General features: G+C 37.8%; 1 protein-coding gene across 1 annotated transcript in view; it reads right to left on the bottom strand.

Moving 5' to 3' along the window:
- IL1RAPL1 (interleukin 1 receptor accessory protein like 1) overlaps positions 1–17012 on the bottom strand; it is a 1495797-nt gene that overhangs the window by 20053 nt on the left and 1458732 nt on the right. The window contains exon 9 of the mRNA XM_045089428.1: positions 16019–16162. Coding sequence (XP_044945363.1) covers positions 16019–16162 — 144 coding nt within the window. The remainder of the gene's footprint in view (positions 1–16018; positions 16163–17012) is intronic.

The raw sequence follows: 17012 nt of genomic DNA, 5'->3' as shown, positions 1-17012 counted from the left end.
ATTGGGTAATGTGGACATTTTATCAATATTTGTTCTTTCAGCCCATGAGCATAGAAGGTCTTCCTATTTGTTTGTGTTGTTTTTAACTTCTTTCATCAATCTTTTATTGTTTTCAGAGTACAAGTCTTTCACCTCCTTGGTTAAGTTTATTCCTAGGTATTTTAATATTTTTGATGTAGTAGTAAGTGGGACTGCTTTCTTAATTTCTCTTTCTGGGACGCCTGGGTGGCTCAGTTGGTTAGGCAGCTGCCTTCGGCTCAGGTCATGATCCCAGCGTCCTGGGATCGAGTCCCATATCGGGCTCCTTGCTCCGCAGGGAGCCTGCTTCTCCGTCTGACTCTGCCTTCCACTCTGTCTGCCTGTGCTCGCCCTCGCTCGCTCTCTCTGACAAATAAATAAAATCTTAAAAAAAAAAAATTCTGTTTCTGTTGCTTCATTACTGGTGTATAGAAATGCAATAGAAAAATTATCTTAAAACTCGAATGGAACCACAAAATGCTGCCAAATAGCCAAAAGAATCTTGAAAAAGAAACAGAAGCTGAAGGTATTACAATTCCAGATATTAAGTTACACTACAAAGCTGTAGTAATTAAAACACTATGGTACTTACACAAAAATAGACACATAGATCAATGAACAGGATAAAAAGCCTAGAAACAATCCCATTATATGATCAATCAATCTTTGACAAAAGAGGCAAGAATGTGCAATGGGAAAAAGACAATCTTTTCAACAAATGGTGCTAGAAAAACTGGACAGCTACATGCAAAAGAATGAAACTGGATAACTTTCTTACACCATACACAATAATAAATTCAAAATGGATTAAAGAGCTAAATGTGAGATCTGAAACCATAAAAATCCTGGTTAGAGAGAACATGCAAGAATTTGACTGATTAAGCTGTAGCAACATTCTTCTACATAGGTCTCCTGAGGCAAGGGAAATAAAAGCAAAAATACACTATTGGGTCATTAAAATAAATGGCTTCTTCACAGAAGAGAAAACAATCAATAAAATGAAAAGACCACCTATAACCTATTGATTGAAAACAAGCAATAAAACTAAAAGACAAACTATAGTGAGTGCAAGAAGATATTTACAAATGACATATCTAATAGAGGGTTGGTATACAAAATACATAAAGAACTTATACAGCTCAACACCCACCAAAACAAATAATCCAATTAAAATATGAGCAGAAGACGTGAACAGACACACTTATGAAGTGTGACACACTACTGAAGAAGACACACTTATGGCCATCAGCATATGACAAGATGTACAACATCACTCATCAACAAGGAAATGCAAATCAACAACATGATGAGATATCACCTCACACCTATCAGAATGGCTAAAATCAACAACACAAGAAACAACAAGTGTCGGGGAAGAAGTGGAGAAGAAGGAACCCTCGTGCACTGTTGGTGGGAATGTGGAATTGTGCAGCCATTGTGGAAAACAGTATGGAGGTTCCTAAAAAATGTATAGATAGAACTACCCTATGATCCAGTAATTACACTACTGTGTATTTACCCAAAGAACCCAGAAACACTAATTTGAAAGGATATATGCACCTCTACATTTACTGCAGCATTATTTACAATAATGAAATTATGGAAGCAGCTCAAGTGTCCATCGATAGATGAACAGATAAAGAAAACATGTATGTATATATAATGGACTATCCTTTAGCCATAAAAAAAGAATGAAATCTTGTCATTTGCAACACATGGATGGAGCTAGAGAATATAATGTTAAGTGAAATAAGTCAGAGAAAGACAAATACTCTCATATTTTGTTAAGAAACAAAACAAATGAACAAAGGGAAAAGAAAAGAGAGAGAAGAGAGACAAACCAAGAAATAGGCTCTTAACTATAGAGAACAAGTTGATGGTTACCAGAGGGATGGTGAGTGGGGGAATGGGTGAACTAGGTGATAGGGATTAAAGAATACACTTATGATGAGCACTGAGTGACGTATAGAATTTTTGAACCAGGATACTGTATACCTGAAACTAATATAACACTGTATGTTAACTACACTGGAATAAATTAAAATTAAAAATAATAACTACAGCTACAATAATATCTTAATGGATACACAATATAAAAAGATGTAAATTATGACAATTGCATAAATTGTGGGAAGAGGGAAGTAAAACTATAGAATTCTTTATGCAATTGAAGGTAAGTTTCATCAACTTAATATAGTCTTTTATATCTATTAGATGTTTCATGTAAACCTCATGGTATCCACAAAGAAGAAACCTATAATAAACACACAGAGGTTAAAGAGAAGGATATTAAAGTATACAAGTCAAAAAAAAAATCACAAAGGAGGACAAGAAGAGAGGAAGAAGGGGAAAAAGGGAAAAAAAAGCAAAAAAAAAAACAACAAACAGAAAATAACAAACGAAGTGACAATAGTACATACGTACCTATCAATAATCACTTTTCTTTTGTAAGATTTTGTTTATTTATTTGACAGGGAGAGACACAGTGAGAGAGGAAACACAAGCAGGGCGAGTAGGAGAGGGAGAAGCGGGGCTTCCCAGGGGAGCCACATGGGGGCTCGATCCCACAACAATGGGATTATGACCTGAGCAGAAGGCAGACACTTAATGACTGAGCCACCCAGGTGCCCCCTCAATAAGCTCTTCAAACGCAAATGAACTAAATTTTCCAAACAACAAAGAGTGGCTGATGAGATCAAAAACTAAGATTCAACAATATGCTGCTTACAAGAGATTCACTTTATCTTTAAAGACACACATAGGCTGAAAGTGAAAGAATGGAAAAAGATATTCCTGCAGGTGGCAACTTAAAGAAAATAGGAGTGGCTATATTTATATCACATACAATAGATTTGCAGTGAAAATTGGTCACAAGGGACAAAGAAGCTCTCTCTATATTATTCATGATAAAGGGGTCAATTCATCAAGTGGATATAACAACTGTAAATAGATGTGCTCCCAATACAGGAGTACCTAAATGTGCAAATATTAACAGAACTGAGGGGAAAATAGAGAAAAATATAATGATATTAGCATGTTACAATACTAGATTTACTACACTAATAGATACTAGATCCACTTTCAATACTAGATAGATCATTGAGATAAAAAAAAATTGAAAAGGAAGAGTAGATTTAAAGAATATTACCTTACACCAGTTAGAATGGCAAATATTAACAAGGCAAGAAACAACAAATGTTGGAGAGGATGTGGAGAAAGGGGAACCCTCTTACACTGTTAGTAGGAATGCAAGTTGGTGCAGCCACTTTGGAAAACAGTGTGGAGGTTCTTCAAAAAATTAAAAACAGAGGTACCCTATGACCCAGTAATTGCACTACTGGGTACTCATGACAAAGATAGAGACATAGTGAAAGGAAGGGCCATATGCACCCCAATGTAGAAAGGATGACAATCCAACTTTTGCATTAACATGGATGGGACTGGAGGAGATTATGCTGAGTGAAATAAGTCAAGCAGAGAAAGTCAATTATCATATGGTTTCACTTACTTGTGGAACATAAGGAATAGCATGGAGGACATTAGAAGAAGGAAGGGAGAAGTGAAGGGGGCATAAATCAGAGGAGGAGATGAACTATGAGAGATTGTGGACTCCAAGAAACTGAGTGTTTTAGAGGGGAAGGGGGTGGGGGATATGTTGGCCCAGTGATAGGTATCAAGGAGGGCATGTATGTGTTATAAGTAAATGCATGGAGCACTGGGTGTTATACGTAAACAACGAATCTTGGAACACTACAATAAAAACTAATGTACTGTATGGTGACTAATAAAACATTAAAAAACAAGAATACTATAGACCAAATCAACCTAACAGACATGTACAGAACATCCAGGGAAAAGTAGCAAAACACACGTTCTTCTCAAGCATGAATGAACATTCGTTAGGATAGATGGTATGTTGGACAACAAAATCATTATTAGTTTTCTTTTTCTGACCACAGTGGTTTGGGACACTATGGAAAGATTTACAAATATGTGGATATTACATGACACACTCTTGAACAAGTGATGGGTCAAAAACGAAAGCAAATGAGAAATCAGGAAACATCTTGAGAGAAACAAAAATGGAAACACAACACAATGAAAATTGAGATGAAACAAAGCAGTTCCAAGAGAAAAATTTATAGTGATAGATGCCCAAATCTGATAGAAAAGAAAGATCTCAAATAAATATACCTCAAGGAATTAGAAAAAGAAAGATAATCTGAGCCCCAAGTTAGTAGAAGACAGAAATAATAAAGATTGAACAGAAATAAATGAAATGTAGAATACAGAGATAATAGAAAAAAATCAAAACATGAAAAGTTGGGTTTTTATTTTTTTATTTTTTATTTTTTAAAAGATTTTTTATTTATTTACTGGACAGAGAGAGAGATCACAATTAGGCAGAGAGGCAGGCAGAGAGAGGGGAGGAAGCAGGTTCCCCACTGAGCAGAGAGCCTGATGCGGGGCTTGATCCCAGCACCCTGGGATCACGACCTGAGCCAAAGGCAGAGACTTAACCCACTGAGCCACCCAGGTGCCCCCAAAAGTTGGGTTTTTAAAAAGATAAACAAAATTGACAACCTTTAGCTAGACTAACCGAGAAAGCAAGAAAAATTAAATAAACACAATTATAAATCAGAGAGGCAACATAACAACTGGCACCACAGAAATACAAAGGATCATAAGAGGCTACTATGAACAATTATATGCCAACAAATTAGATAACCTAGAAGAAACACAGAAACTCCTAGAAACAAATAACTTTCTAAGACTGAACTGTGAAGAAATAGAAAATCTGAACAGACCAATAACTACGGAAATTAGAGCATTAATCAAAAAACTGTCAACAAAGACAAGCCTATGCCCAGATGGTTTCTCTGGTGAATTCTACCAAATATTTAAAGAAGAAATAATGCCAAACCTTCAGGGGAAGCAGCAGGCAGAGAGAGGGAGAAGCAGGCCCCTCGCTGAACAAGGAACTTGATGTGGGGCTCGGTCCCAGGACCCTGGGATCATGACCTAAGCCGAGGGAAGACATTTAACCAACTGAGCCACCCAAGTACTCCAAGCCAATACTTCTTATGAATATAGATACAAAAATTCTCAACAAAATACTAGCAAACCAAATTAAGTAGCACATTAAAAGGATAATACGGCATGGTCAGTGAGATTTATTCCTGGGATGCAAGGATAGAGCAACATATGCAAATCAATAAGCATGACATTCCACATTAATAGGATCATGGACACAAATCATAAAATCTTATAAATAGATTAAAAAATTAGTTTGACAAAAATTTATAATTTCATTATAACAGTTCTCAGAAATTGTGTGCAGAAGAACCATACCTCAACATAATAAAGGCCATATATGACAAACCCACAGCTAAGATTATACTCAATGAAAGCTGCAGGATTTCCTTCTAAATTCAAGAACAAGGTGTAAAAAAAAAAAAAAAAAAAAAAAAAAACAAGGTAAGGGTGCCCACTCTCTCCACTCCCATTCAACACAATAATGGCAGTTCTAGCTACAGCGATTAAGCAAACAAATAAAAGGCACTTAAGTAGGAAAGAAAGAAGTAAATTTTTTTCTTTGCAGATGACATGATTTCACATATAATAAAACCTAAAGATTCCACCAAACATCTGTTAGAGCTACTCAACAAACTCAATAAAGTTTCAGGATACAAAGCCAACATATAAAAATCTGTAGCATTTTTATACAATAACAACAAATAATCCATTTGGAAAAAAAAAGAAAATAATTCCATTTACAATAGTGTCAAAAATAAAAAAATAATAAAATACTGAGGAATAAATTTAAATAAGAGGTAAAAGATCTATACATTGAAAACTAGAAGACATTAATTAAAGAAACTGAAGACATAAATGAAAAGGCATCCCATGCTCATGGGTCAGAATAATTAATATTACTAAAATTTCCATACTACTCAAAGCCACCTATAGATTCAATATAACCTCTATCAAAATTCCAAGGACATTTTTCAGAGATATAGAAGAAACCATCCTAAAATTCATATGGAACTAAAAAAGACCCTGAATACTAAAATTAACAAGTCAGAAAACAATAGATATTGGTGAGGATGTGGGGAAAGGGGAACCCTCTTACACTGTTGGTGGGAGTGCAAACTGGTACAGCCACTCTGGAAAATAGTATGGAGGTTTTTCAAAAAGTTAAAAATAGAGCTACCTTATGACCCAGCAATTGTATTACTATGTATTTACCCAAAGTGATTTGAAAGGGCATAAACCCCAATGTTTATAGCAGCATTGTCCACAATAGCCAAACTATGGAAAAAGCCCAGATGTCTGTCCATTGACAGATGAATGGATAAAGAAGATGTGGTATATATATATACACACATATATACACACAGATATATAATGGCATATTTCTCAGCCATCAAAAAGACTGACATCTTATCATTTGCCATGACATGGGTAGAACCAGAGGGTATTATGCTAAGTGACATAAGTCAGTCAGAGAAGGACAAATATCATATGATTTCACTCATACGTGGAATTTAAGAAACAAAACACATGAACATAGGAGAAGGGAGGGAAAATAAAAGAAGACAAAATCAGAAGGGGAGAAAAACCCTAAGAGGCTCTTAACTCTCTGAAACAAACTGAGGGTTGCTGGAGGGGAGGTGGGTGGGGGAATGGGGTAATTGGGTGATGGGCATTAAGGAGGGGACTTGATGTAATGAGCACTGCATGTTATATGCAACTGATGAATCACTAAACTCTACCTCTGAAACTAAAAAAAAAGACCCTGAATAGCAAAAGTAATCTTGAAAGAGAGGAGCCTAGCTGGAGGCATCATACTTTCTGAATGCAAACTATACTACAAAATTATGTAAGAGAAAGCAGTATGGTGGTAGCATAAATACAGATACACAGACCATTAGGACAAAACTAAGAGTACCAAAATATACCCATGCATATACAGAAAACTAGTATTTGACAAGGGGGCCAAGAATAATCATTGGGAAAGGATAATATTTTTAATAAAAGGTGCTAGGGAAACTGGATATCCACATGAGAAAGAATAAAGTTGGACCTGTCTTATACCATTCACAAATTTTTTAAAGATTTTATTTACAAGATTCACAAGCAGGGAGAGGGGCAAAGGGAGAGGGAGAAGTAGGATCCCCGCTGAGACAAAGCAGAGGTCTAACTGACTGAGTCACCCAGGCACCCCTACCTGCCATCCACAAATTTTAACTTGAAATGGATTTAAGACTTAAATGTAAGACCTGCAATCATAAATCTCCTACAATAAAACATAGGGAAAAGCTCTTTGAGATTTTTCCAAAGACATACAAATGGCCAACATGTATGTGAAGAGATGCTCAACATCACTAACCATCAAGGAAATGCAAATCAAAACCATAATGAGATCTCACCTCACACCTGTTAGGATAGCTATTATCAAAAAACGAGAGATAACAAGTGTTGGCAAGGATGTAGAAAAAAAGAACTCTTGCACCCTGCTGGTGAGGATGTAAATTGATACAGCTACTATGGAAAACAGTATGAAATTTCCTCAAAAAAAAATCAGAAATAGAACTACCATATGATCCAACAATTAAACTTCTGGGTATACATCTAAAGGAAATAAAATCACTATCACAAAGTGGTATTTGTACCCCAGTGCTCCTTGCAGCATTATTCACAATAGCTAAGACATGGCAACAACCTAAGTGTCCATCAATGGACAAATGGATAAAGAAAACGTGGTTGATATATACAACAGAATACTATTCAGCCATAAAAATGAAGGGAATCTTGCCATCTGCAACAACTTAGATTTGAAGGCTTTATGCTAACTGCAATAAGTCAGACAAAGAAAGACGAATACTGTATGATCTCACTTACATGTGGAATAGAAACAGCTGAACTCAGAAACAGAGTAGAATGGGGTTGCTAGGTGCTGTGGAGTGGGGGAAAGAGAGTGATTTTGGTCAAGGGTATAAACTTTCAGCTATAAGATAAACTATTCTGGGGATATAACATATAGAATGGTGACTATAGTTAACAATACTATATTTTATATACTCAAGTTACCGAGAGATTAGCTCTTAAATGTTGCTACAAAAAATAGCAGTTATGTAGGTGATAGGTATGTTAACATTGTAGCAATAATTTCACAATATATACATCTCTCTATATATCTGTATCTATAGCTATATCTATATCACACTGTGTACCTTAAACTTACATCATTTCTACTATAACTCAATAAATCTGGGGGAAGGGGAATAAACAAAAAAAACCCAGCAAGACCTATCAATCAGCTTGTTACTTGAAGTCAACCATCTGGTCCAGTAGAATTTTCCCCTTCCATTGACTGAATTAACCACAATATTTTTATTAAAAAATACATTTGTTGGGGGAAAAGGAAGTTTGGACTCTGGAGAGTTAAGAAATAAAACTACGAATTTAAGATACCATTTAAGAAAACCTTGATGAGAAAAGGAAAATATGAAACTATCAGGAATGAAAAAGTAGTTTGGAAAAGTGATAAATATTTTTCTTTATGACATATGAGAGAACATTAGTCAATGCTCCTTAGGAGTACTGAGAAGCCAAAGGATTCATGGATTTTTTGAGAACAATGAAACTTAAGAAAATGTAGATTGGAGGGGTGCCTGGGTGGCTCAGTCAGTTAAGCATCTGACTCTGTTTTGACTCAGGTCGTGATCTTAGGGTTCTGATATTGAGCCCTGCCTCCAGCTCCACGCTAAGCATGGAGCCTGCTTGTGATTCTCTCTCTCCTCTCCCGCTACCCCTCCCCTTTGCTAATGTGTTCACATGCACTCTCTCTCACACACACTCCAATAAATAAATAAATAAATTCTTAAAAAAAAAGAAAATTGTAGATTGGTGATTCTATTCTCAAGATGAAGGTGGTGGTTATATTGGATCTGAGCTAGGAAAAAGACTTACTAATAATATAAATGCCTTAAGATTGACATTTGGGTCTTTGGGAGTTTTCAACCTTTAAATACCTATTGAACAGCTGTGAGAGGTTATTGGCAGCTGGCCATTTAGAAAAATTGTTCCCAAATATTTTTAACTTTCGTATGTGAAACTGACTAGTGAAAGAGGTCATCATTCAGCAGATGGGTTACCAAAGGAGGCCTGTGGAGGGCTTAATGATGAATAATGTGTTTTAAGCCAAAAGGTGATTTTTGGGTTGCCTCGGTGGCTTGGTTGGTTAAGCATCTGACTCATGGTTTTAGCAGAGGTCATGATCTCAGGGTCATGGGATTCAGCCTTGCAACCAGCTCTGAGCTCAGTGTGGAGTCTGCTTGGGATTCTCTCCCTCTCGTCCCTCTCTAACCCTCCCCCCTACACATGCTCTCTCTCACACTCTCTCCAAAATAAATAAATAAACAAAATCTAAAAACCATTTTAAAAGATGACTTTCTATGTTTTCATGTGGCATATTAGCATAGAAGTATGTGATCATTAAAAATTAGCATATAATTTGAATAAATAAGTTCTTTTAAAAATTAAGCCACATTTCTTTCTTGTGTCTCAGATTTGCCTTCCTATGATAGAAATTTTAAGTAAAAAAACTCTGTAGAATTGGATGATATATCATTTAATAAATAAACATTAGTCATACAATCTTAATATTTTGATTTTTGATTATCAAATATCATTGCTTTAATAAATTTCACTTTTCATTTCAATCCTGCCATGTCAACATCTGGCAATTGTATTCCAAAATAAATTAAAGCTGTTTTGAGTTTTACACATTGCAATTTTTGCAATATTATTCTAGTTTACTTGTTTTGTTACTTGGTACCTTCCTGGACTATTTGAACTCAAACACTGAAATGTGACAGTAATTAAAATATATATGTCATGATATAGTGAACCAAAAATAGCCCCAGCAGGTGAGGTCAAATCTTGACTACCACTACTTTTAATTTCACTCATTTGAGACTATGTTTGCTGATCTATAAAATAGCACATTTCTAAGGTAAACATCTAGCATGAAATGGGTCCCTGACATATAGCAAAGTGCCTGGCCCAAAGGAGGTCCTTGCATCCTTGAGGGGGAAGTGGGCAGTGTAAATCTTAAGAGGGTAAGAGTTAGCAGAGTGCTATATAGGCAACAAAGTGTTGGAAATAAGAAGGCTTGTTTCCTACTAAACAGTTTATGACTTTGGGAAAATTGTATGCCAAATACAACTACAGGTCTCTCCTTCTGGAACGGAAAAACACATTCTAGATTGTTCATATGTGTGCAAATTATCTAATCAGTACTAATCAACAAACCAATAACTAAACCAAACAAAAAAAAAAGCAAAAAGCCCCTACAGGATTTCTAAATGATTTAAAGAAGTACCGTTTCACTGATGGACATGAGACAATAGTTCCTGCAACTATTAATAGTCAGTAACCCTATAAATGAAGGAGAAAGAGAAAGAAAATCTATGACTTAAGATGACGTAGATACCAATTTGTTTCATATGCATGAAATGGAACAGATGTTCACATTTTTCAAGGGTCAAGGGGTGGAGATTATAAAAGATTGTTCTAAGTCGTCTTGTCTAATACCTATAATAACTCCCAAAGTGGAACTAGAAGAGCTCTTTTTTTCTTTTTAGATTTTATTTACTTACTTGACAGAGAGAGAGAGATCACAAGCAGGCAGAGAGGGGGAGGCAGGCTCCCAGTTGAGCAGAGAGCCCAATGCGGGGCTCGATCCCAGGACCCTGGGACCATGACCTAAGCTGAAGGCCGAGGCTTTAACCCACTGAGCCACCCACGTGCCCCAGAAGAGCTCTTTTTTCATCTTTAAAATAGTGATCACAGTGTTCTTTTTTTTTTTTTTTTTTTTTAAGATTTTATTTATTTATTTGACAGAGAGAAATCACAAGTAGTCGGAGAGGCAGGCAGAGAGAGAGAGAGGGAAGCAGGCTCTCTGCCGAGCAGAGAGCCCGATGCGGGACTCGATCCCAGGACCCTGAGATCATGACCTGAGCCGAAGGCAGCGGCTTAACCCACTGAGCCACCCAGGCGCCCCGATCACAGTGTTCTTATAAGCTTGCCCTGCTACGATTGTAAGCTTGCACCTCATACCCCAGTGTCAGGGGATAAAACCAAAACAGAAACAGTTTGCACTTTGAGAAAAACAAACATAAAGTGACAAACATAAAGTGACAAGGTGAATCTTCACCTTGTCTAGCACTAGATCCTCCCCGCAAAATGAAACCTTAAGTTTGCTCACATAAGTTACTTCCTAGTGAAAACTTATGCACTACCTTACCAACATCTATCAATATGATAATCATCATGTAGGAGAGCTGGTGTTTCTTGTTTTCTCCTATTAATGGACTATCTATGACTTTACAACCTTGTTTTTCTTTATAAGTCTATTACAATTTTTATTTGCAGAGCCAGTTCCAAAATCTAGACAATTTTTCAAAAATTGAAGTAATAATTCTTTACTTCTTGACTTGGTTTTTGAGACTTCCTTTAACTGAAATAAGTTAAATGACAAGGAATCTTTTTTTTTTAAGATTTTAATTTATTTCACAGATAGAAATCACAAGTAGGCAGAGAGGCAGGCAGAGAGAGAGGGAAGCAGGCTCCCCACTGAGCAGAGAGCTGATGCTGAACTCGATCCTAGGACCCCGAGATCATGACCTGAGCCGAAGGCACAGGCTTAACACACTGAGTCACCCAGGTGCCCCAATGACAAGGAATCTTGAAATCACAGTGCTCTACAAGTAGTAATCATTCACTAGTGAGTTCTCATTACTCAAAAGCAAAAGGACTATTTAAGATGTGTCTAAAGTGCCATTTTTGTAAAGATGAAGGAGAAAATAATTGGACCTTGGGATGATAAAGGAAATCTTTAGAAGTTAGAGGGAAAATATGAACTGCATACGAGAGAGACGGAGAGACCCGAAGAAAGAAAGGAAGGAAGAGATGAGGAAAAAAGAGTCGAAGGAAGGAAGGGCGGAAGGAAGGAAGGAAGAGAGGCGGGGCGGGGGGAGAGGGAGGAAGCAGGCAAGCAAGGTTATAACCTTTATATAAGCTTTAAACAAAGTGTAAGGGAAATCCCTGGCAGAGGCATGGAGAAGGGAAGGACTTGGGTGTTGTCATGATAACTGTATTTTCTTTGTACTTATCCTAGGACAGACATTGGTCTACTGTGCTAGTGTAAGTTCTGCTCTAGAGACAGCAGCTTACTTTTATCAGGAAGGTCAGCTGGTATTTCATTAGAATAAGGCCACACCCCAGAGGAAGCCTCCACAAGTGCTTTGACTATCACTAGTTCTAATGAAAAGTAGACACTTTGTTAATTAGCACAGCGGATATTAGAAATCAGATTTGATTTCTAAAATTAGTGGCTTTTTACTAAATATAGTGGATCTTGGAAACCAGCTCTCCGTGGTAAAATCAGTGCTATTCAAGACACTTGGATGACTTAACATAATATAGAGACACATCACTCCCCTGCAAGCATCTAGTGGGGCCATTGGCCATGCCCCCTTAGGGAAACTTTTCCAGACATGATTCCAAAATGGTCCTGTGTTCAGAGGAAGATTATTCTTAGATGTCATTACATAATGAGCCTAATCCTGCCACATGTACTTCAGGGGAAACTTTCTTGTAAGTTTTTAGGGAACACACACAGACACACACGTGCACAACAGACAGCCGGAATGTCTTCCAGTTTACAGGATGAGGGTCTATGTTTGTTAATAAAGGCATATACAACAGAATTTGTCCAAATTTTCTTCCAGTATGTAATAGAACCAAGCTGGTGGGAGAGTAGTTAACCTTCTCCTGGCCCTAATCATTACAGTTACCTCATTTACCTAAAAAGATCTTAGAGGGGCGCCTGGGTGGCTCAGTGGGTTAAAGCCTCTGCCTTTGGCTCAGGTCATGATCCCAGGCTCCTGGGATCGAGCCCTGTGTTGGGCTCTCTGCTCCGCGGGGAGCCTGCTTCCTTCTCTCTCTCTCTCTCTCTCTGCCTGCCTCTCTGCCTACTTGTGATTTCTCTCTGTCAAATCAATAAAATCTTAAGAAAAAATTAAAAAAAAAAATCTTAGAATTATGCCAGCATCTCCTTCTAACTGAAACTCTGCATGGTCTGATTCCACAGAGGTGGCAAGGCGACAATTTAAGTTGGGTCACCCTGCAGCAGCAGTTGTTTCCTGAACTAAAAAGCCTGGACCTGCTCTGGCAGGAACATCCAGGCATTTTTTTTTCCCTAACAATCACAGTAAATGTGTACTTAAAAAGAAAATTCTGGCTGAGTGTGGAGGATAAAACGCAAGGTTGGAGAATGAAGACCAAGAAGGTAGTGTAGGAGGCTTGGACAAGGAAGAGCAATTGAGTGAGGAAGCAGTCTATTTTCAAGAGGTACAATTAGGTGATAAAAACTAAGAAAGAGAACTAGGAGAAGGACATTTAGACTTACGGGCTATTTACACACTAATGCAACTGAAGATAGGGTTGTTAAGTGTGATCCAAAAAAGTGGGTATTGTAGAATGAGAAGTGCTAAGACCTAGATCCAGAGGAAACAATAAAATGTAAAATTACGTAGAAGGGAACAAAGCGTGAGGCGAACAAATCAAGGCAACAAATCATCAATGTATTCTCTCTTGGAAAAACAGAATCTTTCTGACACAGAACTGATAAAGCCAGGGAATGCCTATCCTGATGACCCAAAAGGAATTGAATGGATGTGTTCCTGACACCAGCTACTCCATATCCCAGTCTGACACAAAGGCTGAAATTCGTGGAATTTGGAGTTATTTGGATCTGGGCTTAAATTCTGTCTTTCTAGCTGTGTAATTCTCTGAGTATCAACCAAGTAGCCAACACAGCACTTGCTATTTAATAAATAGTCAACGAATCTATCATATCACCAGAGTGAGACATTGCTTCAAAATATTAACTAAACTTTCCCTATTCTTTTTCATACTCTTTGCCTTTCCTTATATCCAAGAGTATTTTATGTGTTCCCCTTTTAGGGGAGCTGATGCTGTGGCCAAGAATCAAGAAGGCATCACTAAACTTTTGACTTCTGGGTTACATTTTTTAAGCCCAGTCAAGAATATGAAAAGCCTGGGGTCTCTTCTTAACAGTTATGTTTTCTTTGGAAGAAGAAAGGACTGTGGGAGACCTATGAAGAAAGGGAATGCAATGATGTCAGAGAAATTTCCCACTAATGGAAGAGTAGATAATTATTCAACCATAATAATATGTGTAGAAAGATCTAAGGGGATGTGACTAAGGTTTAGAGGCAGGTAAACTATCCAGAATCTTCTACCATTCAGAACATGACAAAGAAAAACTGCACTGGATATAATAGTTTTGGGGAAATCATTCATTTCATTCAGAACGCAAACTAAACATATTGCAAATAGGGTTAATGGATCAAGTGAGATGCTCAGCTAATCTGCTTTTTCAAACATCTCCTACTATGCAAACTGTACAAACAACATCAGATCTTTACATTATACTGAACAGACTAAATTTTTAAAAGGCATAAAACAGTAGGGACTCAGGATTCAATAAAATAGATATTTTGGATATAGACCTATTTTCAAATCCCATCTTGGCCACTTATAGTTATGCTCATGTTATCTTCATCCGTACATTATCTAACCTCTGGGAGCCCTAGTTGCCTTATCAGTAAAATGGAAATTGTAATACTGACCTCAGAAGTTTTTGAGCCTTAACAAGAATGATTTAAGAATGCCTAGCACTTTTTTTTGGTACTCATCCAACAATAGCCCTGCTGTTGACAATTTTCTCATATCTCTTTGAAGGAGTCGCCAAAAAATTTAATACTCCGCACATACAGGGAAGAAAGTTAGGAACAAGTACAAATCAGCACTTAAAAATGTAAAATGCCCCAGCCATGCTGCGGGCACGGACTTCACCCTCATGGGATGGGCAAAAGGTTACACAGCCTGTGTAAACTAGTCCTGTTCACAAGCCTGACCACCCACAATGCTACCTGTGGATTTAGTCCACAGGATCCTGGAAAGGTAGGAACACAGCCGATCCCTTCATTTTCCTTTGTACCGCTTAGTGCAGAAGCAGCAATCATGAAAAAGAAATGTATAAGTACGATCAAGAAATTGTTACCATCTGGACTGTGTGTAGGAGTTTGCACATGCTTCCTCTACTGCAAATTTACCTTATGTACAGATCACTCTCGAATAACCAAAACGGAAAAAAAAAAAGAAAACCTTAAGTTCTCGAATGGGTAGTTCATGGACCTCCATTTTAAGAACCCCCAAATTCCTCTTAGAGTGTGCACAGAGTCAAGACTGACCAGAAGGGGCAGATCTTTATTATGATTTCCATGAAAACAACATTTACTTGTCCAGTTCAAGGAAAAATAGTAGATGTATTCGTATGAAAACAATGTGCTTGGGCACTGTATTATCTGTTGGTCCACACTTGGAATAAAAATCCATCTGTCTAAATATAGTGATATAAACAGGCTTGGAAAGACTGCTATGAATTCTAAAATACTCAGCACAGTTTATTAGAGCTGGTCAGTCTAAGCAAGGGACAAACTGAGATTCACTTCAAACGTGGGGCTAGGGAACACAATTAGAAGAGGCCCTCCTCACCTATAGAAAAGTAAAGCCGGCCTTTCACTACTGATTACAAGGTGAGAGAAAAGGAACACTCTGATGGTTGCAATCAGCATTTGTAATTTGCAAGTGCTACTTGGCAGCGGATTCTAAAAAGGGTAGGTGTTGCTTTACAATTGTCAGAGGAAATTACCTATTGGCTCCAAAGCATCACACGCACAGTTCTGTGTAAAAGATGAATTTACAACCACTGATCATGGAAAGATGGTAAGAGCTGCCGCCAGTAGTAAGGCAGGGAATGTTCTTGCCCCTCAATAAAACAAAGGCAGAAAACAAATAAGAATATTGAGACAGAACGTTAAAAAGAGGGAACTTCTCTTACCTCCATCCAGCTCCTCAGCCCCAAAATGATTCCTGTAGAAGAGCATAATTTCTATCTTGTAACACTTGTAGATGGTCACCAAGCAAACAAGAAGCAGAAGGATAGCACCAAGGCCTCCAGCAAGTTCAACTGTGTACATTAGCTCTAGGGGAAAAAAAATCACAGAAGGGAATTAGATCATATTCACATCCCACACCACAAATTCAACTTGATTTCACAGTTTTGTGGATGACACCAGATGTAGGTAATGGATTAACACAACCCCTTCCCTTTCTGCAAGAGAATTTGACCTTCCTAGCTCTGTTTCCTTGGTAACCAGATAAGGTGGTTTGTGGTAACTGTGTTGCTAAGCGACATTGCTTATGGTAAAAATGGTAGATTGCAACTGGACTGAAAGAATTATAAAATACCTGTTTGGAAACTATGATTCTGAGCTTGCCTGAGTATAGTAACTCCTATAAGCATGTCCCTTGTGGGAATCCTACAAACTAGGCTTGAGGATATGAGGAGTTTAAGCTGGGATAGTTTCTGAATCTTGATCCTTTCCACCTGAGCTGTCACTGAGGGGATAGGGCTGGGGTGGGGGGGTGGGGGGTGGGTGGCGCTGTAAAGGTTCAAAAACACTGTTCCTGAAGGGCGGTGTGGACTGTTTAATAGCGTTGGGTGAACCCCCTGAGGATTACAGTCCACTGCCTCCTGCCAGGAACAATGACTCCCGTTTTCTACCTCTGAATAGTGACCCAGGGTGGCTGGCCTATCACAGTACTGGAGGCTGAACACTTGGGCTTTAATAGCTGGACCCCTAGTGGATATCACACCCAGCTACATCTGTAGCATTTTCCTTTCCTAAGCAGCTTAGACATTTTTTTTCATTTGTTTAGCCACCCCTCTACTAAGTAGGTTGCTACATTTTATCCAAAAGAGGGATTTTTCTGGCCACTCACTATATACAAGTTCTGTTTTTCCTATTGAATATCCATATTACATTAAAAAT

Source organism: Mustela putorius, unplaced genomic scaffold (assembly GCF_011764305.1).
Source record: "Mustela putorius furo isolate JIRA1106 unplaced genomic scaffold, ASM1176430v1.1 tig00003836_pilon_pilon_pilon, whole genome shotgun sequence".
NCBI classification, from domain to species: Eukaryota; Metazoa; Chordata; class Mammalia; order Carnivora; family Mustelidae; genus Mustela; species Mustela putorius.
Note: the sequence above shows the minus strand (reverse complement) of the source record. Positions and strands in the feature narration are given on the sequence as shown.